The sequence below is a fragment of the Pogona vitticeps genome, chromosome 1 (assembly GCF_051106095.1).
Source record: "Pogona vitticeps strain Pit_001003342236 chromosome 1, PviZW2.1, whole genome shotgun sequence".
Taxonomy (NCBI): Eukaryota; Metazoa; Chordata; class Lepidosauria; order Squamata; family Agamidae; genus Pogona; species Pogona vitticeps.
This window is the reverse complement of record NC_135783.1, coordinates 148481038-148504613: the sequence shown is the minus strand read 5'-3', so window position 1 is coordinate 148504613 and position 23576 is coordinate 148481038. Positions and strand designations below refer to the sequence as shown.

Sequence of the window (23576 nt, the reverse complement as noted above, 5' to 3'; positions counted from 1 at the left end):
GCGTTGTTGTCTTTCATGCAGCAAATGTAGCACATTGACACCTGTATGGCTTTGTAAGAGCTACGTGAAGATCTAAATAGTAACTGTCTTTACAATACTTTTGCTAATAAATTCTGATTGTACTTACATGATGAATGCCTTTTATTGTTCTAATGGGACATATTCAAAATGGCTAGTGATATTTAGCATCAGAGAGACAAGCTCTGATCTTGTAAGTTGGTATCAAATAAGAACTGCCCCGATTAGCCATAAGGTTTGTCGCTTTGTTTTAGTAGATGGCCTAGACTGTAAATATTAGGGAGTCTAAAATAAATCAACATATTATCCTAAGGATACAAAATGTAAGAGCTATTTGTGTTTGGGAACCTGTGACAGATAGTTTGGATGAAGCAGATGATTGCCCGCTTTTCGTATCTGGCCTCCATTACTGTGCCTGGAGGCAGTTTAGTCTTATAGTTGTATACTGATGTCAGGATTACTACTGAGTGGCTAGCAATGACAGATGTCTATAATTACAGGCAATGCTTCCAGTAGTTCAAAAGAGCCAGCCTGTGTTGAACAATTATCTTATTTCTGACCTGCCAAAGAGTAGTGTTCAAATTGCTAGTATTAGCTATGGTGCATCTTCAACCTTTTCCCCAAGGCTCTGATATAAATGTGCAAAAAGGATATTGATATATAACTTAAAATACACAGAGGCCCTGATCCAGATACCTCACATAAAGTAGCAGTGGATTACATCTGTATCGTTGCACAGGAAGGCTCCCCACCAAACACATGGCTTGTATTGATAGCTCTAAGAAGGAAGAGAGAGAAACTGTGTGAAATCACACACATAATTTCCACCAGTGATCAATTATGAGACAACTGATGGCATAGCCTTTGGTTTTTCAGTGCATACTCCGGCCTCAGGAGTACTCACATGCATCTCCCCCCCCCCAAATTATTGCATGTCAGTCCTCTCCCTACACTTTCTGCATGTGAATGGCGGCATGTTCATGCACACACACTCAGCTCTTGAGTGTGTGCCAATCTGTCTAGGATAATAACCTTTCTTTGCTATGCTTCTAATGCTTATAGAACAAATATATGTGTATGCTAGATTTCCTGAATATAATCACTCTATTGAGGCATTATTTGCTGTGAGCATGCCCCTCTCTCATAGCCCACCACTCGTAGCGCCCCCCCCCATGTTATCAGGGAGGTCTGAAAAAGAGCTATTACTGTTCTGCTGAACAAAATGAGATTCACACCATTGGAAACCCTGATCCATGTTATATGGAGCTCTGTAACCATACTCATGTGAAAGCAGTTACAGCTCTTTTTCTGATGTACAAATACATTATATTTGTTGTTATCAGAATGCCCTGGTAAGTATTTTTTTATGAAACGTAACTCATTTGTTCAAGCTATGTTATAAAACATGAGTTATGTTTAACTATTGACCTATTTTGTTTTAATTCCCTTCTAGCTTCCTCCCAATTTAGGAACTCAAGAGGCTTACATAATGGTGGGCAGGTGAGACAAAAGATACATAAATAAAAATAGTGTCTCCAGGTAGGGCTAGGAAAGCTTTCTCTGTGAGACACTGCATCCATTCAACTGTTTTTAAAAAGTTTAAAAACAAAAAACAGCAAAAAGAAATATACACCAAAATATTTAAGTGTAAAATATGTGAAATAAAACATTTTGTTTTAAGATAAAGAAATAGTTAAACTATTCTAAATAACTGACACATTTTTTGTTGTTGTCGCTTTTTCGGAATCTTTGGCCGTGTTCTGGAGGTTGTTCTTCCTAATGTTTCACCAGTCTCTGTGGCCAGCCTCTTCAGAGGACTGGAGTAGAAACTGTCCGTGCTCTGTTGCTGTTTGTTGGATAGTTGAATATTTATAGCTGTGGGAACAGCTTTTGTCTTTTTTCAGGAGATAGGGTGATCAGCGTGTTTTTGTTGTGGTAAGAGGGGAGAGGTTATCTGTTACTGTGATTGATGGGTGTCTTTAGCTGTTCTTTTTTGCGCAATGATCCCTGGTCCTTGTGGCTGGGTAGAGTTCATTGACCTTTTGCATGCTGTATTTTTCAATATTGGGAGCTAGGCGGTGTTTAGTTTTAGGCCTTCTTCCTTTTTGTTGAAATTCTGTTCATATTTATGGATTTCAATGGCTTCCCTGTGCGGTCTAACATAATGATTGCTGGTATTGTCCATTACTTCAGTATTTTGAAATAGAATTTCATGTCCAGCTTGTTTTGTGGCGTGTTCAACTACTGCTGATTTTTCCGGTTGTTTTAGTCTGCAGTGTCTCTCATGTTCTTTGATTCTGGTGAGAATGCTGCATTTTGTGGTTCCAATACAGTATATACCTGTCCACAACTGCAAGGTATCTGGTACACTCCTGCAGTGGTGAGGGGGTCCCTTTTGTCCTTTGCTGACCGTAACATTTATTGTATTTTTGGGGTGGGTCTGAATATTGTTTGTAGGTTGTGTTTTTTTTTTCAAAAGTTTCCCCATGCAGTCCATGACCCCTTTGATGTATGGCAGAATGACACATTTTTGTTTGTAGGTAAACTTACTTATGTTTATCTGTGTTTTTAGCTATCAGACATTGGTATTTATAAAACAAAAGAACAATAAAAAAGAAGACAAAAATATTGTGGCACCTTGAGCTATATTTTAATGTGAGCTTTTGTGGGCAAATCCACTTCTTCAGACTAGTCTCTCTTTTTAATGTTTATTCTTCATCGTGGTCTTCTGTGAATGCACACAAAGGGTTAATCCCAGCGCCAGCGTCGGTCCTCTCGGAACATTCTCTAGCTGCAAGAGAAAAGTAACAATGTTTAGGACTACCCCTACTGCGCACGCCCAGCCTAACCGTCCCTCAGTTCCATTTTTCCACCTGGCGGTTTGGAACCTCTCGTTCTTAGCTGCATTCTTATATCTTAGAAAATTGGATTTATTCCTTCGTTTTTGACCTAAAGTTTTGGCTATACGGACTACCCTCGCGTTTTTCCCTTCAAACTAGACGACATCGGTTCTTCTTCTATTTTCCTCAGCTTTGACTCGGACTGTTTTACGGACTTCTTTGCTTTCTCCTTCGAACTAGTCGACGTCGGTGTCTTACCACCCTATGTCCCCGTCCAGACCCTTTAGCAGGTGTGTGGTGTGCGATCGTAAAATCCCCCACCAAGACGGCCACGATACTTGTTTGTATTGTTTAGGGGAATCGCACAACTCCAAAACTTGCCCACACTGCAAAGCCTTCACTAAAGCCGCCCTTAAGGCTCGCCAACAGCGCCTTAAACTTCACCTGTGGGAGTCAACATTATCTTCCACAGCGCCTTCGGAGGGAGAAATGGCTTCCACTTCCAGAGCAGCCCCCGTACAATTGGTGGTTTCCAAAGTCTCAAAAATGTCGAAGAAGTCCGCGGTGCCGAAGTCGACCACTCTTGCTTCGAACCCCGAGCCGCCGGCTCCTGCTCCACCGAAAGCGAAGCCGTCGAAAACGTCGAGGGCCAAGGCGTCTGCCAAGCCTAAGGCGACGTCCCTTCAGCTGTCTCCAGCCTCCGGGTCGATACCTTCTCTGATCCTCAAGGGTTTGTCGAGACGCTTCGAAGCTTCGTCGGAGGCAGCCGTTCCACCTCCTGCTCGACGCATTGAACCCGTGCTGCCAGCGGGAATATCTTCCCCGACGCCGAGTCAGCTGATTGGAGCCACTACTGGCCTGACTTCTGCCCCACATAGCCCATCTCCTGCGGGCCAGGGGTCGTCTCCTCTGTCGATCTCGTCCGTGCACTCCGGCTCGAGATCTTCACGAGACCAGTGTCCTCGCTCACCCGTGCGTTCGAGGTCGAAATCCCCTCGAGACAAGCGTCCTCGCACGGAGAAGCACCGTTCCTCGAGTCGGTCCCCTTCTACCGACCGCTCGAGATCGAAATCTCCTCGACGAAAACGGTCGAAGAGGAAGCATCGAGCTTCAACCCAGTCCGACTCTTCCCACCGTTCGGAATCGAAATCTTCCAAGCGTAAACGCTCTAGGAAGAAGCGCAGATCCCATCGACGTCGTAGCAAGCACCGGCGTCGATCCTCTTCTTCCTATTCCGCGGACTCGGAACGACCCAAACGTCGTAAACTGTCGGGATCTGCAAGATGAGAGGAAGTAGGGGTCTTGCAGATGAAGCCTCAGGGCAGGGATCTTTCTCCTTGACCAGCAAGGGGGAAAAGAAAAGACGGGACACTCGAGTGTGGTTTGCAGGAAGGGAACCACAGCATGCCGTGACAGCTGTTCAGAGAGGAATCTCTTGTTCCCCCGCCTCCTCTTCCTTTATTGCTTTCTCCTACTCCAGCACTAGTTAATCAATACAGAGGTAACTAATTTCTTGAATACACAGCCAGAATAACCAGAGTGCTGGTAAACAGAGCCAGCTAATTTCCTGAATACAAAGGCATCAGTAAACAGAGTGGTTGGTAAACAGACAGGCTGGTAAACAGACAGTTAATAGTAAACAGACACCGATAACAGACAATGTAAACATTCCTGAGGTATACACTTCAACTACATTACCCAGAGACAATAGACAGCAGGTTAATGATCATCCTTACTGGACGTTAGCCTTGCAGTTTTAGCATGATGTCTGCTACTAGCATACAGATATATACATTTATATACATTTATAATATACATTTGCTACTGCCATAGATATATACATTTTAAAGGCATACAATTTCCCCACAGTAAACATCATCGACGTCGACATGGTTGTTCGAGGTCCACTTCCTCGTCTTCGACGTCCGAGTCTCGGGATCGACATCATAAAAAGATCCGGTACATTTATCTATCCTCTTTGTCGGAGTCCACCCGTCCTCGACGTCGACGTCGAGTTATCCGCGTCGGGGCTAAACTCCCTTCATTACCGGTTGCCCCTGCACCGCAACCAGTACCTTCAACGTCGGCATCGACTGCGGTACCGTCACAGCCTCAGACAGCACCAGTCGGTGTCGAAAGACCACCTCCAAAAAAGAAAAGGGATGTCTTCTCCTCGGACCCAGATGAGGTGTCCACAGAGCAGTCCTCTGACTCCGATCAAGAACAACCTCTGCCCCTGCCACCTCATGAGTTGCCTCAGGGAGATGTGGTTGTTTCAGACACTGGGGATCCTCACGCGTCTTCTCCATCTGAGGACTTCTCTTGCTACTCCCAGATGATGTCAAGGCTTGCAAAAACCCTGAAGTTAGACTTGAATCTTCCTTCACCTCCGGGTGAAGACTTATTCTTCGGGGACATTAAGAAGGATAGCACCGCTCCTCCCAGTATAGCTTTTGTCTCGGTGGTTATGGAGGCCATTAAGGAATTCTGGGCTCAGCCTGCGAATACTCTAAATGTTCCTCGTCGCACAGAGAACTTTTACAGAATTCATGGGGCTGACACCCAGTTTCTGCTCAAGCATCCAATTCCAAATTCACTCATTGTAGAAACAAGTTGCTCCAGACCATCTGCCAAGGCTCACGTTACCCCCGTTGACAAGGAAGGTAAAAAACTGGAAATCATAGGCAGAAAAATATACTCCCTCATCACCTTGTTGCTCCGAGTCATCAATTACCAGACTGTGTTAGGGGCTTATCACAAACAGCTCTGGCTCAAAGTTTTGCCAGGGCTGAAACTGATACCTGAAGACACCCGGCAAGCTTTTCTCAATTCATATGAGGAGGCTCAGACAGTATCCAAACATGAACGCCTCTCCATTCGCCATGCAGCAGAGATCGCTGCTAGGGTTCTTATGTCTGCCATTACTATCCGAAGACATGCTTGGCTACGCTCTGCAGACATACTGGATGATGTCAAATCTAAGGTTGAGAGCCTCGCCTTCGATGCTAGTGGCTTGTTCAATGAAAAGACTGACTCCCACTTAGAGGATCTCCACAAAGCCAAGAGGACAGCAAAGTCCTATTCTGTTCAAACTCAGTCTAGACAGAGAAGACCTCAATGGCGTAAACCTTACAGTCAATATCAACAACCTTCTCAACAATACCGTCCTTATAAGCACTTACCTCAACAACGTTCCGGACAGTCCTCCTGTTCAGGGATACCAGCCTCGTCAGTCTCACCGTCGTCAATCCTTTAAGCCACCTGGGAGAAAACAAAAACAGTATCTTTGACTTTCGTCCTCCCATACTCACTCATTCACCACCCACCACCCGTCTTCAGCCGTTTCTACACAACTGGTCTGCTATCACAACCGATACTTGGGCTCTAAGGATCATTCAATACGGTTACCAGCTGGAGTTTATAAAATCTCCTCCGCTAGGCTTCATAAATTGCTCCTCCTTTGATCCCTCGCTAGAGGAAGAAATCTCATCTCTCTTGGAAAAAGATGCCATCTATACAGTACCACCTCGCGACATACAACATGGGTTCTATTCCCGTTATTTTGCTGTATCAAAAAGAGGAGGAGGCATAAGGCCCATTCTCGATCTAAGACTCCTAAATACTTACCTGCGACCCAGACGGTTTCGAATGCTCACCTTAGAGTCCATCATGCACCTGCTGAAGAAAAACAACTGGTTCATCCTTATAGATCTAAAGGACGCATACTTTCACGTCACTATCCACCCCGACCACCGCAAATATCTTCGGTTCATATTTCAGGGCACAATTTACGAATTCCAGGCCCTGCCATTCGGCCTGTCCACAGCTCCCCGAACTTTCACCAAGGTCATGGCCCCAGTGGCAGCTTACCTTCGTCTCAGGGGCATCCACGTCTATCCTTATCTGGACGATTGGCTAGTGGTCTCCACGTCACAGAGACAATCCCTGAAAGACACAAGGTTCATCCTGCATCTCCTTCTCAATCTCGGACTCACTGTCAACAAAGAGAAGTCCCAGCTCATCCCCTCCAAAACGGTACAATACATAGGGGTCTGCTTAGATGCCGTAAAGGGTCGTGCATTTCTCCCTCCAGAAAGAATTCACAAGATACAACGAGCCATCAGAAAATTCCAACCACGTGGCCGGGTGACAGCCCATCATGCCCAACACCTTCTCGGCCTGATGTCTTCTACCACACCGGCGCCAGCCCACGCTCGTCTCAAGCTACGGTCGCTCCAGTCATGGTTCCTGGCTCTTTTCGACCCCATGGTGGACAGCCAAAGGAAATGTCTTCGTGTCATGCCGGAGCTAGTCAGACAGCTCCAGTGGTGGACGTACACACCTCACCTCACGGTCGGCCGTCCCTTTCGTCCACTCCGTCTCACCGCCCAAGTCACAACGGACGCCAGTCCGTCCGGCTGGGGGGCACACTGCGCCCACCACACCATTCATGCCCTCTGGACTCCACAGGAAGCAATGTTCCACATCAATCACCTGGAGCTGCTTGCGGTCATCAAGGCGTTCAGGTCGTTCCTTCCACTTCTACAGGGCCGCGGAGTTCAGCTAGTGACGGACAACACTACCACAATGCATTATGTCAACAAGCAGGGAGGAACTCGTTCTCAATCACTCCTATACCTCTCCATCCTCCTCTGGGAGTGGTGTTACCGTCATCATGTCTATCCAGTAGCCATTCATGTGGCCACAGAGGACAATACAGTCGCAGACACTGTCAGCAGACTTCAACATCAGACACACGAATGGGAATTGAACCCTCTGGTCTTCAAGGATCTTTGCCACCGGTGGGGGACCCCCGTGTTGGACGTTTTGCATCCCCTCGGAATGCGAAATGCCCCAGGTATGCGTCCCGGGCCGGCCTCGGCCTACACTCTCTCGGCGACGCATTCATGATTCCATGGAATCAGGGCCTCTTATACATGTTCCCACCTCTTCCGTTGATACAGAGGTCCCTGGTGAAACTCCGACGTTCGATGACTCCGGCCATTTTCATCGCACCCTTTTGGCCTCGACAGGTGTGGTTCCCCACTCTAGTCAAGATGGCTGTGGACTCCAGAACCCTCCCTTTATGGCCCGACCTGTTGACCCAGGAGGCAGGCAAAGTCCTTCACCCGGACCTCGAAACGCTCCACCTGACAGCGTGGAAGATCGTCCCGAGATCAAGGAAGTCTTGAATAGTGCCGTCAAGCCTTCCACGTCTTGCTTGTATGCGTACAAGTGGAAAAGTTTTTTGAAGTTTACCCAGCAGAGGGATCTCGTCCCGTCCCCTGTCTCTGTTTCCACGCTTTTACAGTACCTGCGTTACGTGTTTGACTTTAACCTTACTATTTCGACTATCAAGGTGTACTTGGCAGCGGTTGTTTTCTTCCAACCCAGAGGCTCACCCTCTTCCCAGCTTTTCTCTCACCCTACAATTAGGACATTTTTGAAAGGCCTCTCTAATCTTCGACCTCCTATCCGTCCACCGATTCCACAGTGGTCCCTTCACCTGGTCCTACATGCCCTTTCTAGGCCTCCATTTGAGCCCATGGCTACCTGTGACCTTAAGCTGCTCTCTTTGAAAACACTGTTTCTGGTGGCTATAACATCTGCTCGCCGGGCTAGTGAATTAGCAGCGCTTCGCTCTGATCAGCCATTTCTTCAATTCTTCAGGGACAAGGTTATGCTCTACTTGGACGTTTCGTTTCTCCCTAAGGTGGTCTCGGACTTCCATGTGAATCAGCCACTGATTCTGCCAACCTTGTTTCCGTCTCCGGCTACCGATGTTGAGCGCATGCTCCACATGCTCGATGTTAGACGATCCCTGGCCTTCTATGTGTCTAGAACCAAGGAATTTAGACAGGCGAACAGGCTCTTCCTCTGTTACTTTGGTCCAAAGAAAGGCTGTCCAGCCTCGCTGTCGACACTCTCTAGGTGGCTTGTATCTACCATCACTCTCTCCTACGAGCTCAACTGCAGAGACCCTCCAGAGGGACTTAGGGCCCACTCCACCAGGGCTATAGCCTCATCAACTGCTTTACTGCGTGGCGTCGACCTGCCTGACATCTGCCGGTCCGCTACCTGGTCCAATGCCTCTACCTTCATAACCCACTACAGATTGGACATGAGGGCAAGAGATGAGACGAGATTCGGGAGAGCAGTGTTAACATCTGTTCTTCAGTGACAGCCCACCATCCGGTTAGTAAGCGTGCTAATCACCCTTTGTGTGCATTCACAGAAGACCACGATGAAGAAAGAAAGGTTATTTACCTGTAACGATGGTTCTTCAAGTGGTCATTCTGTGAATTCACACAATCCCGCCCGGCCTCCCCTCTGTCTATCTGTCACTGGTATCTCTAATAGATTCTGGTACCTGTGGCGGACAAATGGAACTGAGGGACGGTTAGGCTGGGCGTGCGCAGTAGGGGTAGTCCTAAACATTGTTACTTTTCTCTTGCAGCTAGAGAATGTTCCAAGAGGACCGATGCTGGCGCTGGGATTAACCCTTTGTGTGAATTCACAGAATGACCACTTGAAGAACCATCGTTACAGGTAAGTAACCTTTCTTTTTGTTTTGCCTGAGATGCTAGCACAGACTAACATGGCTACCTCTTCTGAAACTAAAACTGTGGTATTTATAAAATATTTCAGAGAAGAGGTTAACAAGAATATCCAATATGTGGATTATAACAATGTTACTAGCTGACAAGTTGCTTCATTAAGGCAATGAACGATGTAATCTAACACTCTAAAACTGAATGTAAGAAAACTAGGTTCATTGTAATCAGTAACAAACTGCTTGAGAATGGAGTTAAAAATAAAAATATGGAGCATGTTAACAAATATAAATACAATTGCATTTAGTTGAATGAATAGTGAGATCATAACCAAGCAATAAAAGTTGAAATAAAGATGGCTTGTTATAGCTTCTGTAAGTTGAAGAAAGTAATATGCCACAAAAACTTAAAATTGTCTGAGTGAATATACATTGTAGTGTGTTACATATTCTGCTGTATGACATAAAATCATGGACTGTAACCCGGTTGGCTACTTTAAAAAAAAACCCACAAAACAGCATTTGGAATATGGGTTTATCACAGGATGCTGAAAATTTCTAGACTGAGAGGATGGCCAGTGAAGAAGTATTAAAGTGATTTAAGACCAAGAAATCATAAAATATAGAAGACTAGAATATTCCAGTCATGTAATGAGAAATGAAAACTACTGCTTGTTACAGGAGATTGCTCAAGGTGAAATAAATGAAAAAGAAATGCAGGAAGGAGAAAAACTTAGATGACAGTTTTAGATGTAACATAGCATCCTTGTTTGGACCTGCTGCACTCAAAGTCAAAATAGCTATGATGAGACACAGATTTTGGAAAGAGAGGAACAAAGAGAAGTCAGTGAAGACCACAGCTTTCTATATAAAAAGTCTGAAGTTTCACTTTGTGTCTCCAGATAGGGCTAGAAAAGATTCCTGTGTGAATCATTGCCAGCCATTGTTGAACATACGGATGAGCTAGTATGTCAGCTTTCTGTCTTTCCTAAGTTACATGAATGTGTAGTCTAGTGTGAAGTAGCCATCTTTTTTTTGCTTTGATCAGCCCATGGCCTAATCAGTGCATCTGCTATTCATTGATTAGGTGGTGTTTGGGAGACAGGAGCTGCTCTATGGTAAGGGCCATGTGTTTGAAGAAGGCTGTCGTTCTGCTTCCTCTCCTCCATCTACAAGTCACCAGAAAGGGGGTGGTGTAAGGTCCTTATAGAGAGTGAAGGACCTTCCATCTCTTGGTCACTCTGAATTTCTCTGTGTGCAGAAGTTTTGTCTTTTATTGGCACGACTGCTTAAAAAAGTCTTCTTAATTTGACTGGGAAGTGAGCTAGGGGATGAGAGAATAACAGATCTTTCCCTAATTTCACATGCCTTCTGTGCTGGCAGGACTCTCACCATACCACCTTGTCAAAATTAGGTTCAGTATTTTTTTCAGAGTTGCTTTAATGGTTAAGTATGAGTATTACCTTAATAAAAAGTTAAAATACTTAATAAAGGGACCTGTGTAGTACGTAGATAGGAATATTGTTCCAGAGGCCTGTAAAATGAATTTAAAACTGTATCCTTAAAGCTCTAGGGGGTCAAGCTGGAGGTCTCACCACATGTTTATTTATTAGTTATTTATTTTATATATTTTTGTTTTGCCTTCCTCCTTAAAAAGAACCCAAGGCTACCACACTGAAAACACAATGAAAATGTGTTTGCATTGTACATCTCATAACGTTGCTTCTTGTTTTGCCTGTTATTTTTTTCCGGATACTTGCATGTAAAATATACCAGTCTTACATCTGTTTAGAACTACATTTGCATGTTTACGTGTCCATCCCCCACCCCCGACACCAATGAGCAATTAATTTTAGTTTTATTTATTTACTGGTGCACTTCTTTAGATAGATTTAGCTAGAATGTTAGTGACTGGCCTAAGGTTATCCAAGGTGTCCAGATCTGAGTGGAGATTTGAATCCATGCTTTCCTGGCCATTATCCACAACTGGAAATGCTACACCACTCTGTCTTTGCATCAGAGGGAGTACGGAGTCGTTTTTCTTGGGAGCTGCTGTTCTTTATTTTGTTGGGGAGAAGCAATTATCTAAATGGGCACATGCCCTTCTCACTATCAGTCTTGTGAAGTCATTCTTACTCTTTTCTCACAGCCTCCCATGGAGTGGCCAGCTCTGCTTGTCTTCTGAATTTAGCTGATCTGAGACTGAACTGACCTGACCTATCTGATAACGAAATACTTCTAGTGTTGGGGCTGTAGTAGTACAGTCTTTCTTCTACAGAGCCTGAATAAAGTTCAAGAAGTTAGAAAATCTAAAACATTTATGCTATGCCTCTAGATAACCATTTTTCCTATGCTTTTGTGAAAATCTGTTGCCCAAATTCTTAATTCATTATTATAGCCCACACGAACATATAGAATCAACAATTTCTGGTATTCTCTTATTTGCACAGTGTGAAGGATTCATTGTTCTAGTTTAATTTGTTTCATGCAGTGCTTCTGAGTACATTCCATACAGAGCTGTTATTGAATTTCTCTAACTGTCATTATATATCCATACAACCTTTAGGAACCCCCATTCTCTGTTTCCTAGTTTTATAATATGTTTCACATTTTAAGGATCGACATAATTAACTCTTGCTTCTTAGCTAAATGTATCTGGGGCCAAAGGATTATATGAATGATATGGTAGTAAAACTTTAATTTCTGTAATGGTTATTGTGTTTTCTCAAACTGAAATGAAATTAAAATACAATGATTTCTGCAATTTTGCCTCAGAAGTTGGTTATATATGTCTCCCTGTCTCCTCTATTCTTTGTAGGGTTGCAAAATTGTTGCTAATAGTTTTAGCTTACTGAAGAAATAAGAACAGTCTTTTCTATTGCAGTCTCTCATGGTATTTTTTAAATGAATTCTTTTACAAATAATACGATTGGACAATATTTCACCTACTGATCCTAACCTTAGTAAGAAAGAAAGCATTTTTATCAGAACATATGTTTGTATAGAAGCAATTTTTGAATCTTGTGTTTAACTGAAGTCTAGTTCTTATTTAGGCTGTAAATGCTATATGTATGTATGTTTGTGTGTGCCACATGGGTTGGGTGGAAGTGGATATTGATACCTGTCCTCCACTGAGCATACTGTGTTCCTAAACTGATATGTATGTTATATAGGTTGAAATTCTGTTTGTAGTATAAGCCAAAGCATAACTTTCAGTCCATTCCTCCGTGATAAACAAAATGGTATTGCTGTGATTCTCGGTGTGTGTACATGTGTATGTGCATTGGTTTGGTATGTCCATGCTCCGAGAATTGCAACAATAGTGCTTTATTTACCAGGGTAAATGGATGGAAGGTTATGCTTTGGCATATGGTACATACAGGATTTCAGCTGTAGATTTTGTACCCATTATTATTATTTGTGTCGTGATTCTGGAAAATAATAAACTGAATTTTAATATATTGTCAGGCAAAAACAAACCAAAAAGTTTAAAAAGACAAAAGTGTTGAGACTAAATGCTGCAATTTAATGCAAGCTTTTGTGAACAAGTCTGAATAAGAGTTCTGAAGAAATGGGCTTGTCCATGAAAGCTCGCATTAAAATTGTTAGTCTCTGAGGGGCCACCGTGTTTTTGACAGTTTTTAAATTTGTTTTTTACCTGCCATGCTAGCAGAGACTTAACATGGCTAACTCTTCTAAAAACTACAATTAAGTATAATAAATCTTGTCCAAACCTTTTGATTCCCTTTGGTCCCAGGTTAGACATGTGTTACGAGGGTTATGCTTCAAACTGAGAGATTCATTATCTCATTATCTGAATGAGACCGAGAAATGTAAGAACAAGGAGAGATTAAGTCCTGTACTTCAAGGTCTGTAATTGTGGGGGTGGAATAGAGATTGTGTCTGATGGCCCTGCTTACTTTCCCCACCTGACTTCCACAGGTTCTCAGTCCTAGTTAACAGGGGCCTGTACGTAAAGTCGTCTCTGTTTCCTTCATAGTTTCTCCTACTCCCAAATATGTGGCTTATACTTTCAGAGTTTGTGCATTTCATACCTTAGGGACCTACTTTTGTGTCCTTAGTATCCCAAGCAGAGCAAGGATTCGGACATAGAGGAGGAGGACCTGTTGTAATCTTTCGTAGTCACATTCATAGCAGACAACACAGTCCCTGATCTCCTGCTGAGACAAAGATTCACTGGCTGAAATCCAGTAATGAGTTGCAAGGAGAATAGGCCCATTGAACTTGGGAAATTTGATGAGTCAACCCCTATGTAAATTCAGTTCATTCCATGGCCTACTCTAGTTGTGATTTATGTCTGGTTATTACCAGACATAATTTATGTTCTGTTTTTCCCACCATACAAAATGTACTGGGGTTTGTTTGTTTTTTTAGCAGACACTTGACATTCTGTACCTACTGAGCATCCTCATTTTTCCTTGGAATATTTTTGATATTTTGCTACCTTTTTTTTAAATTTAATTTTTTTCCTTCTGCATTGTTGATTTTTTTTCAGCATACACTTCACATTCTGTGGCTGCTGAGCATGCTCGGTTTTCCATGGATTATTCTTAATGGTCTTGCTGCTCCCCCCCCCCCCCTTTTAGTATTATTTAAATTTTGCATTGTTGAAGTCCCACAGGCATCCTGATCCATCCCTCTTATTTCTCCATGGCCCTTTCTGAGCTCAATTTCTTTCTTTCTTTCTTTCTTTTACCCCAGTTTTCTACTAAAGAAATAGCATTCAAGGCAGTTTACAGACATCAGGCACCCATGAATTGCATTTGCTGTGAGAAAGAATGATAATTCTCTGTATGTCGTACAGCAGAAAACAGGATATAACAGTTTTCTGTACAAAATTGTACAGGTTTAGATGTTTAATAAACATGATGTTTATGCTTAGCTGTGTCAGTGTCAGTGGTTTTCTGTTCTGTAAGGCATAGATGAGCTATGTTTCCCATAGAGGTACTTAAAATGACCCTGTCACATGTGAAAACAAATTAGATTGTTGTTCTTAATGAGCTTAGCAATGTACTCATTCAGTGGTTCAGATAAATAGATTTAAGAGGTAATGATCCTGTTTAGCACTCAAGCTTGGCTGTCAGATTCTAGTAGTTGAGGGACATCTCTAGGGATAAGTGTTGACATGGATCTTGATGGGATAATAGGAATCAAAGCTAATGCATGATAAAAAGGACTAGCAAGAGCTGCAAGGATAACTGTGGATTAAAGGGGTGCTCTTTGTTAAATTTGACATCTATCCTAGTGCTTTATTTGTTAAGCTCTAATCTGGGAGCTAACTGACAATATGCTTCCCTAGCACATAAATTTCCTCTTCCCTCCCTCTCTCATTTTGATCTTTCGGTTCACATATGGATCTTAACATATTTTATGCAAGCAGTTAAAGCAGATTATAAATTTGGTGAACAATCCTGAGATAACATTTTGCTCAACACATTAGTATAGGTGATTCTTGAGAAATTAGTTGCAAGTGGTATATAAAATATTAAAATTGAGATCTGTTGCGGGGGTGCCCTGAATACCCACATTAAAGAACTACGGCTACACCTCTATTCTCCTTAATAAAAAAAAAAAAATCTGTTACTCAAAACCTATGTGATTCTACACAGAACTATAAGCCTTGAATAGAAATAATCTGATATATTGCATGTTCTTTTTATATAAGTGTTTACAATTTAATCTGAAGTTGCAGATTTGAATCTTTTCTAGTGTAGTAAAAACAATAGACTCTATCCAGTGTTGTCATTGTGCATTATGAAGCAGTTTCCATGGACACAAGTGGAAAGGGTGCAGTCCCTCCTGCTGCCCTCATATACATTACCTTTAAAAACCGGTTCTGGAGACTGAAGAAGGCTGGCAGGGCTAGATGCTAAATTTTCTGACACTAACATTATTTGCACATTCTGTTTAGGCCTCTTTTGTTAGTGCTAAACATTTATTTGCCAAAAAGAAAAAACCCACACCCACCTACTTGTGCTAACATATTTCTGAACATGAAATACAGGTGCATTGGGCAGGACATCTAGCACATTTGTGCAGGTGTAGTTGCACCTAGACAAACGTTCTTTTAATTTGCAAGCCCGTAGAACCAGGGCTGTAATCCTGTGTGCCCTTATCAAAGGTCAGGCCTCAAGTGAACTAAATAAGCCTTACTGTGGAGTATTCACGGACAGATGCAGAAGCTACTACATGACAGGTGGCTCATTTGTTGCTACCATCTACCCATTTGAAGCTGGTTATAAACTTTGTTACATTCTCTTTCTCTCCAAAAGGAATGCCTTTTTTCCTGTATAACTTAAGCAGATTATAAAATAGGAGAAGGTAAGAGGAGAAATAGAAATAATAAGTTCAGACTTTGAAAGTGATACATCCCACGAGGAGCCTCGTGGCGCAGTGGTTAAACCGCTGTACTGCAGCTAAAACTGTGCTCAATCCCAGGTAGCCGGCTCAAGGTTGACTCAGCCTTCTATCCTTCCGAGGTCGGTAAAACGAGTACCCAGCTTGCTGGGGGGGGGGGAAACAATGTGTAGCCTGCATAATTAAATTGTAAACCGCCCAGAGAGTGCTTGAAGTGCTATGGGGCGGTATATAAGCAGCACACTTTGCTTTGCTAATGTAGATACAACTGAAGTGGAAAACAACTCACACAAACATACAGAGCCAGCTTGCTCAGGACCTGCTGCAATGAAAATGATAATTGCTCTGGATAAAACATGTTTTGAAAATGGTAGAAGGTCATTCATTAAGATGCTACTGTTTAATTTTTCCCCTCTCAGGTTTATGCTCGTATGTCAGAAGTCTTGGGAATAACAGATGACAACCAAGTTCTAGAAACATTTATGGCAAAAATGTGAGTCTCCATCTGATTTATCTTTCTGTAGTGGTTTTGCTTTTCAAAGATTTGAACTATGAACTTGATGTAAATGTTGCTAACATTTAATGTCATAGGCTTAAACCCAGTTTAACCCCTCTCAACTAGAGGAGACCAATGTAATCACTGGGAAATTGGTAAGTTAACAATTATATGTATTCCATTGATATAATGAGTCTATTCTAATCGAGACTATTGTTTTCATGCCCTATTTTTTAAAGAGGGATGCTTTATGTGTATCCATTCCATAAATCTTTACAGTACTACATTCTCCATTCCCATAGTCAGTAATGTTCTGTTGTTAACCCATTTTGATCACTAGTCACCGTCAGCCTTGTAACTTTTTTTTACGTTGTTCGTTTAAGTGCCAGACATAACACATTGCAAAACAAAGAAAAAAGTACTTGTTGCCTTTCTCCAGAAGATCTTGACTGTCTAGATAGCACTTTAATTTATTGATCAAAATCCTTGTCTGGAAAGAGTATATGAAGCATGAGAGCACTGCTGGTTCTGTAGTTTCTGCCACTTAGTTTATTGGCCAAACAGGGTTTCAGCACTTCAAAGCCCCACCTCCTCTGGCAGGCGCCCACTCAGAGGCAGCAGCCTGACTTCCCTGCCTCATCCAGGCACTGCCTCTGAGTGGGCACCCACAGGAGGAGGTGGGGCTTAGGAGCGCCAAACACCTCTTGTGCCAATAATGAACCAGCATCAGCTGCTGAACCAACACTTTGTATCCATCCCTAGTTGTGAATAAAAGTGCTGTTCAGTGGTGCTGAAACAACATTGTGTTCAGTGAAGCAACAGAATTCTTTAATCTTTAAATTATGCAAACTGGAGTTTTGTGAATGTAAGCACACATTAGTACTTGCTTTTTTGTGAAATATTGATGTATGACTCAAACTGGAACAGATAACGGCTAGGAAATTGGGCTAGGAAGTAACTGGCCTAAATTTTGACTCTTCTGTGAACTCAATAAGTGACCTTGGATGAACCAGCTCTTCTTGACTGTTTCCTCTATCTACAGTGCGGAAAATACCAGTAATAGTGTTGATATATTTTACATGGCCATGATAGGATTACAGCTAAGTGACACATCTGAAGGGCTTTGAACATTTGGAAGTGCTATATACACATAAAATATTATTACCACGAGGGATGGCATGGGAACTCCCGAGACTTCTTGGGTTTCTTCTCATAACACCAAACAATTTTCTTCAGTTTTCATTATTACTAAGAATGTCTACAGTCTCCTTTGCTACCACTAGAGTTTCCTATATTAAAAATAATTTTTGTGTATTATTGAAACCTTAACATTGGCATATTTTTTATCCTTAGGTCATGTGTTCAGTAATTTACACTTTTATAAATGAATCCTACTGTTTACTGAAATATATTTATGTTATATTTTTATTTAAAACTTTACTCCACAATATATTATATCTTATGTTTCAAACAGTAATAAAATACATAAGATAAAATAGCATTTTATAAATTGAAATGTACTAGTTTAAAAATACATTAAGATCATTAGTTGAAAATAAAGAAACCTGTTGACCAGAATTGTATTACTTGCAGACACCAGATTAAGTTGGCAGAACAGACAGAAGGCCCTACCTATGAATCTTGAAACTGGACTGCTCATAAGGGAGCTTGTCCCAAAATGTCTTTAGCTTTATAAGTTGTAGTCTTAGGCCCACAACCCTCACAAGTGCGTTTGGTGGGGACACAGGAGAGGGCTTTCTCTGTTGCTGCTTCGAAACCCTGGAATTCCCTCCCACAGGAAGCTAGGCTGACCCCATCTTTGCTTTCCTTCTGCAAGCAGGTGAAGAACTTTCTCTTTAGGCAAGCTTTCCCTGAGTGACTGGCTGTGTGAGTGGGGTTTTTTTTTAAACAAATTGTTGTAGCTTACTGGTTTGGATGTGTTTTGGTGTTGCTTTTGTTTACTCTCTTTTAGTGTGATATTTGTTTGATCCTTTTTAGTAAATGTATACTTATGGTTTTTAGCTTTAAATATTGCCTTTAAATGATGTAAGTTGCCCTCAGTCTTTTTTAAGGGGAAAGGTAGGGTAAAAATATTTTAAATAAATTGATGAATGGGTAGATATGCCCAGAAACATACTGAGTTGGTAAAACTCTTGTAGCAGGAGAGACAGATGTTCCCTTTAACCAGTCCTGGTCAACATTGTGCAACAGCCAAAGTTCCTGAATGATCTTCAAAGCCAGCCCAATATGGAAAGCATTTACAAAGTGATAACCACTCAAGAGAAAATCCAAGAACCTGAATTCTCACCCAAATACAAAGCAATTGTCGGGACTGGTTTTTGACAAGTATGAATGGTAGTGCGCATAAGAGGGTATCCAGTAGACCATTTTGACTGCAGCCATTAGTGTTGTCAGGATTCAGGCTGCCCTTTGCTATGTGAAACGTGGCATCCTTTTTCCTACTGGCAGTGTGGGCACAATATTGTACTGCAATGTTGGGCCATTTCCTGGCTTTTTGAATCATTAATACAAAACCACAATATATAACATTCATAAGTACAGTGGTGCCTCGACTTTCGAACTTAATTGGTTCCGGAACTCCAGTCGTAACTTGAAATGGTCATAAGTTGAAGTACCGTTTCCCATAGGAATGCATTGAAATACAATTAATCCATTCGGCCGAAGAAAAAAATCACCAAAAAGAAAAGAAAAACACTGCAAGACCCATCAGAAATGTGATTAATCCATTCCAGATGAAGAAAAAACAAAAAAGGAAAGAAAAGCAAACTGTGCTAGACCCTTCAGATATGCAAAAAAAAAAAGCAAAGCAGAAAGCAAACAAACCATGCAAGACCCTTTGGAAATGCAAAAAAAGCAAAGCAGAAAGCAAACCAACCGTGCAAGGCCCATTGGAAATGGGGGGGGGAACCCCAAAAACAAACAAACCCCACAAGACCCATTGGAAATGGGGGGGAACCCAAAAAGCAAACAAACCCCGCAACATCTATTGGAAATGGGGGGTACACCAAAAAACAAACAAACCCTGCAAGACCCATCACAGCATGGAAACATAATCCCACCACCCAGCCCAAAACCACACTGCAAAACCCACCCAGAACAGTTTTTAAAAATCATGAAGCAGCACCTTACCAGGCAGTCCGAAGTCTCCTCAGATTGCACTCACTCTAACTGCTGGGGTAAAAGAGCTACAAAGAAGCAGCCTCTTCACCTACTAATGGTTAACAATTTGAATTCCCCACCTTTTCCCCCTGTGTTTTTCTGTTTGTAACTGGAAGCTTCCGCCGCAAGTGAAAGCAAAATTTTGCGGCCGGAGCTGGTTGTAACTCGAAATGGTCGCATGTGGGGACGTTTGTGAGTCAAGGCACCACTACACTAGGGATTTTGAAGAATTTAATTTCCTGGAAAACAGAAACACCTTTTAACTTCTAAGGTAAACAAATGTTGGCATGCTTGCTCTGCAGAATGTATACTGAAAAGTTGTGTTCCTTTTCTTGAGTTAGGCAAGCTGAGGAAGAAAAGCTGTATCGGACCGAAAGCTCTATAAACATGCAAGTTTTCTAAAATATGTCTCTTCACCTTTTGAAATTAAAAAAAAAAACCTAAATGCTGTGAGTTAGCAAATATTGTCACTGCAAAGCAAGATCAAAATAATCCATACTATGTGAAAGAAGGATTGTGAAGAAACATGGGGACAAAAATCAACTCATTTGAATGAGATGTTCAGGAGAGCCTTACAGATACCATAGAGAAACAGAAAGGCAGAAAAGTGAGTGCTTAGTCAAGTCAATCCTGACTCTTAACTGGAACAAAAATGAGTAAACTGAGACTATCCTACCATGCACATATAATAAAAATACAGAACTGAACAGAAAAGACAGTACAGAGGCAGTAAGACCTAATATGAGACAGATTTTCTCAATAAAGGAAGCCACAGCTGTTAGTTTGCAAGGGTTGAGCAGAATGAACAGGAAAAGACCTTACTGTATGGCTGTGAAGGGGACAATAGGAGGAAAGAACAATCTAAAATGAGATGGTTTGCAAGATCTGAGAAGAACTGTTAATGATAGAACATTTTGGAAGTCATTAACTCATATACTCACCACACATCAGAAGTGACTTTATGGCAAATATCTTTGGAGATTTTTTTTCTTAATTATCTGGCAATTGTACAGTGACAAGATGAGTGGAATGGTTGAAATATGACAGAGCATAGGCACTAAAGTTCTACTAGCATCAAGTAAGACCATCCCCAGCCAGAGAGCAAAAGACAGAAATTTTACAGTTTGAACTACATTTCTGAATGTATTTCTCTGTTTTTCAGATATCTTTTAAAATATTTTTAGAAGTGAACACAGAATTCTTTCTCAGCACCAGTGCCTGTTTGGCCAGGAAGAAGTTTAAAAGTTCCCTTGAGAGTCATCTAATTGGATCCTCACTGACAGAGTCTAAAGTTCAGATTGCCCCAGAGCTAATTTTCCCTTGAAGGCGGGAATCAGAGGAGGTTGGTTTCAGAAATGTTTTCTGAAATCACTCAGAATTGGGGAAATGCAACTGTTCTGTGCTTTTGTAATGCAGAAATACTTTGAATGTGACTTACAAAATTGTAATACCCTGGAGATATATGGCAAAATGTCCCTTTTTGGACGACTGTCACTTTTAAGCAAGCCTTTGGATTTTTTTACTCTTCAAATAAAATCTCTTTGTCAGTTTTTATGACTTTTCATTACCCTCCAAACATCTTTTCTGGCCAGGAAGATGCAACAATGTATCTACTTTGGACCTGTCCTGGGCCTAAGCATGCTTTACGCATCCTCAGTTTATATGAAAGTGGTTGCTTTTTCCTTTTGAAAGGTCTTTTTTGATTATCAGTATTTCAGCCCCTACAAGCTGGATTTCTTACAGATTGAAAAAAATGGGTGTGGCCAATCATTTTCTTTCAAGATAAGCAAGATTGGTCTTTTCAAATGATTTGATTTGTTTTAAATCAAGGGACAGTCAATGTTGCATGTTCATGGCAGTGCAGCTGTGTTTTTAAAATATCATAACTTGAATACCCTTTGCCCACACTTCCCCAAATTTGGCACAGAGCAAGAGCAGACTGTCAGATACATCTGTATAAAATGTGGTGCTTATCTGAAGTCCAGTGTCAAAGTTATAATGTGTTGTTTGAGCTTTCCCCCATTTTTAGAATTGCTTTCTAGCCAGTTGATTTGCTCTGCCAGCACAATAACATCACTCCATTCTTGTGCAGTGATAATTTATCTGTATATGGCCATAATTATTTGTGCACTTATTTGTGTTCTGCAGTAAACTATTTTAAAGCACTTAATGTTTTATGTTCACTGTCCGCATGATGAAGTGAATACTGCCTTCCCACTTGGCGTGGCTTAAAAGGGAATAAAATGAGATTAAAACCCAAAGAGAGATATACTGTTAAGGCTTTGATCTGCTTTAGTGCTTGCAAATGAAACGGTATATTTCCTTTCTTCATGTAAAATTTTCAGCAAGTTAACTGTTGCAAATGACTTGCAATTGTTTGCTGTTCTGTCGTCACCTTTGGAAGGCAGAATCATACGGAATGCTAGTGAGACAACCCAGGACGCAAGATAACTTTCATGGAGAACTGCTTTGGACACTGATTTCATGGAAACCATTGCAAAAATGTTATCAATGCATACACATTTTTCTTGTGAAGTTCACAAAATTGAAATTTGAAAATTCAAAAAAGATTTCTGAAATTCACCAGTATCTTTCACTTCCTTACTCTGGCAACAGCAGCTGTGGTCCGGTTGAGTAGCATGTCCTTTTACGAGTAGGGAGTTCAGCACACGGAAATCATTTTGCTCTTGTTGTCTGTGATCCCATTGTGTGCACAAAGCTGGGTCTGGCACAGTGTTCCTTGAGAGACTGATGCCTTTGCACAGGCTCTGTCTCTGTGCTGAATTTCCAACACAGTCTTTGGATCAGAACCAATAATGCTTTAACTCTCTAGCAAAATGGTGAAACAGTGCAGAGTTGGGAATAAAGTAATGAAAATGTTTATAAGTGCATGGGGAAACATGAACTGTTGAATATTATATAGCAGTAGGCAATTATGCTTACGTTTGTGCAATATTAACTCTTTTTAAAATAATATGTTGATGAATTGACATAATAGAATATTCTCCTAATAATTTATAGATACATTTAAATTTATATCTGACTATAGGAGCTCTTTGTAAAACTTTCCTTTTTCCTTCAATTCTAGTGTTACAAACCTTAAATACTGGGGACGATGTGAGCCTGTGATTTCAAGAACTCTTCAGTTCCTAAATGACCTTTCTGTTGGATATCCTTTCAGTTGTATATTAGATTGTATATTCACTGGACTGTTTGGGATATGGCAGAATATGGACTCTTCTCTTTACATTTTTTTAATGTTAAAACCATTTTAATAACTATAGGGATATTTCATATTTAAATATTAATTCAGCTTTTCTTTTTCTTTCTGCATACAATTGTCATTTCAAATTAATCTGAGAGTTTCAGTCTTTTTGATTTGGCCAGTAGAACTTGGATATTGGGTTAAAACTGAAGAGAACTAATAGTGGGGATCAGTTAAAAAAACACTGTTATTCTTGATTGTTGTATTTTTAATGATCTGTTTTAATAGAAAATTAGTAGATACTGTATGTGTTTTGATATCTTGAAATGTTTGTGGAAGTGGCCAGTTGAAAATGAAATTCATGAACAGCAATAGTTAAACCCGTTGGGTTAAGTAAAAATGATTTGTTCCAGTTCACCCCATATATGGTGCTTAGATGCCTAAGGCTCTTCACAGACCAAGAGTAAGCCTTACTGATATATTTTACTACAAATTTTTACATAAGCTGACTGGTGCTTATGGAAGTTGTAGCCCACATCATCTCAGAGCAGATTCCAATGAGCATTCAGATGGCTATAGTTAAGCATGCTTTTAATTTAATGAGTAAGCTATCATGGTGTGATGTAAATGTATGTTTACATGCTTTATTCTTGCCATCAAATACAAGGTCTGTACATAAACGGAGGTTTCATTTTCATGTGACAAAGACAAAAGAGAAGAGGTTATTGTACTGCAGTGCTGAAATGTTAAAAGGGTAAAAATGATTGTTTTTCTTGATATTTTCTTGTGATGCAATAATGTTCGATAAACAAAAGGTCAAAAAGTAATTCTGCTTTAAATAACTTGGTTAAGATAAGAAGATAGGGATGACTTTCTCACTGATGCTTCTCTTACAGGAGATTTTTG

General features: G+C 41.2%; 1 protein-coding gene across 1 annotated transcript in view; it reads left to right on the top strand.

The window, feature by feature from the left end:
* Positions 1–23576, top strand: part of RANBP17 (RAN binding protein 17) — a 308485-nt gene that overhangs the window by 149233 nt on the left and 135676 nt on the right. The window contains exons 15-16 of the mRNA XM_073002881.2: positions 16209–16282; positions 22554–22638. Coding sequence (XP_072858982.2) covers positions 16209–16282; positions 22554–22638 — 159 coding nt within the window. The remainder of the gene's footprint in view (positions 1–16208; positions 16283–22553; positions 22639–23576) is intronic.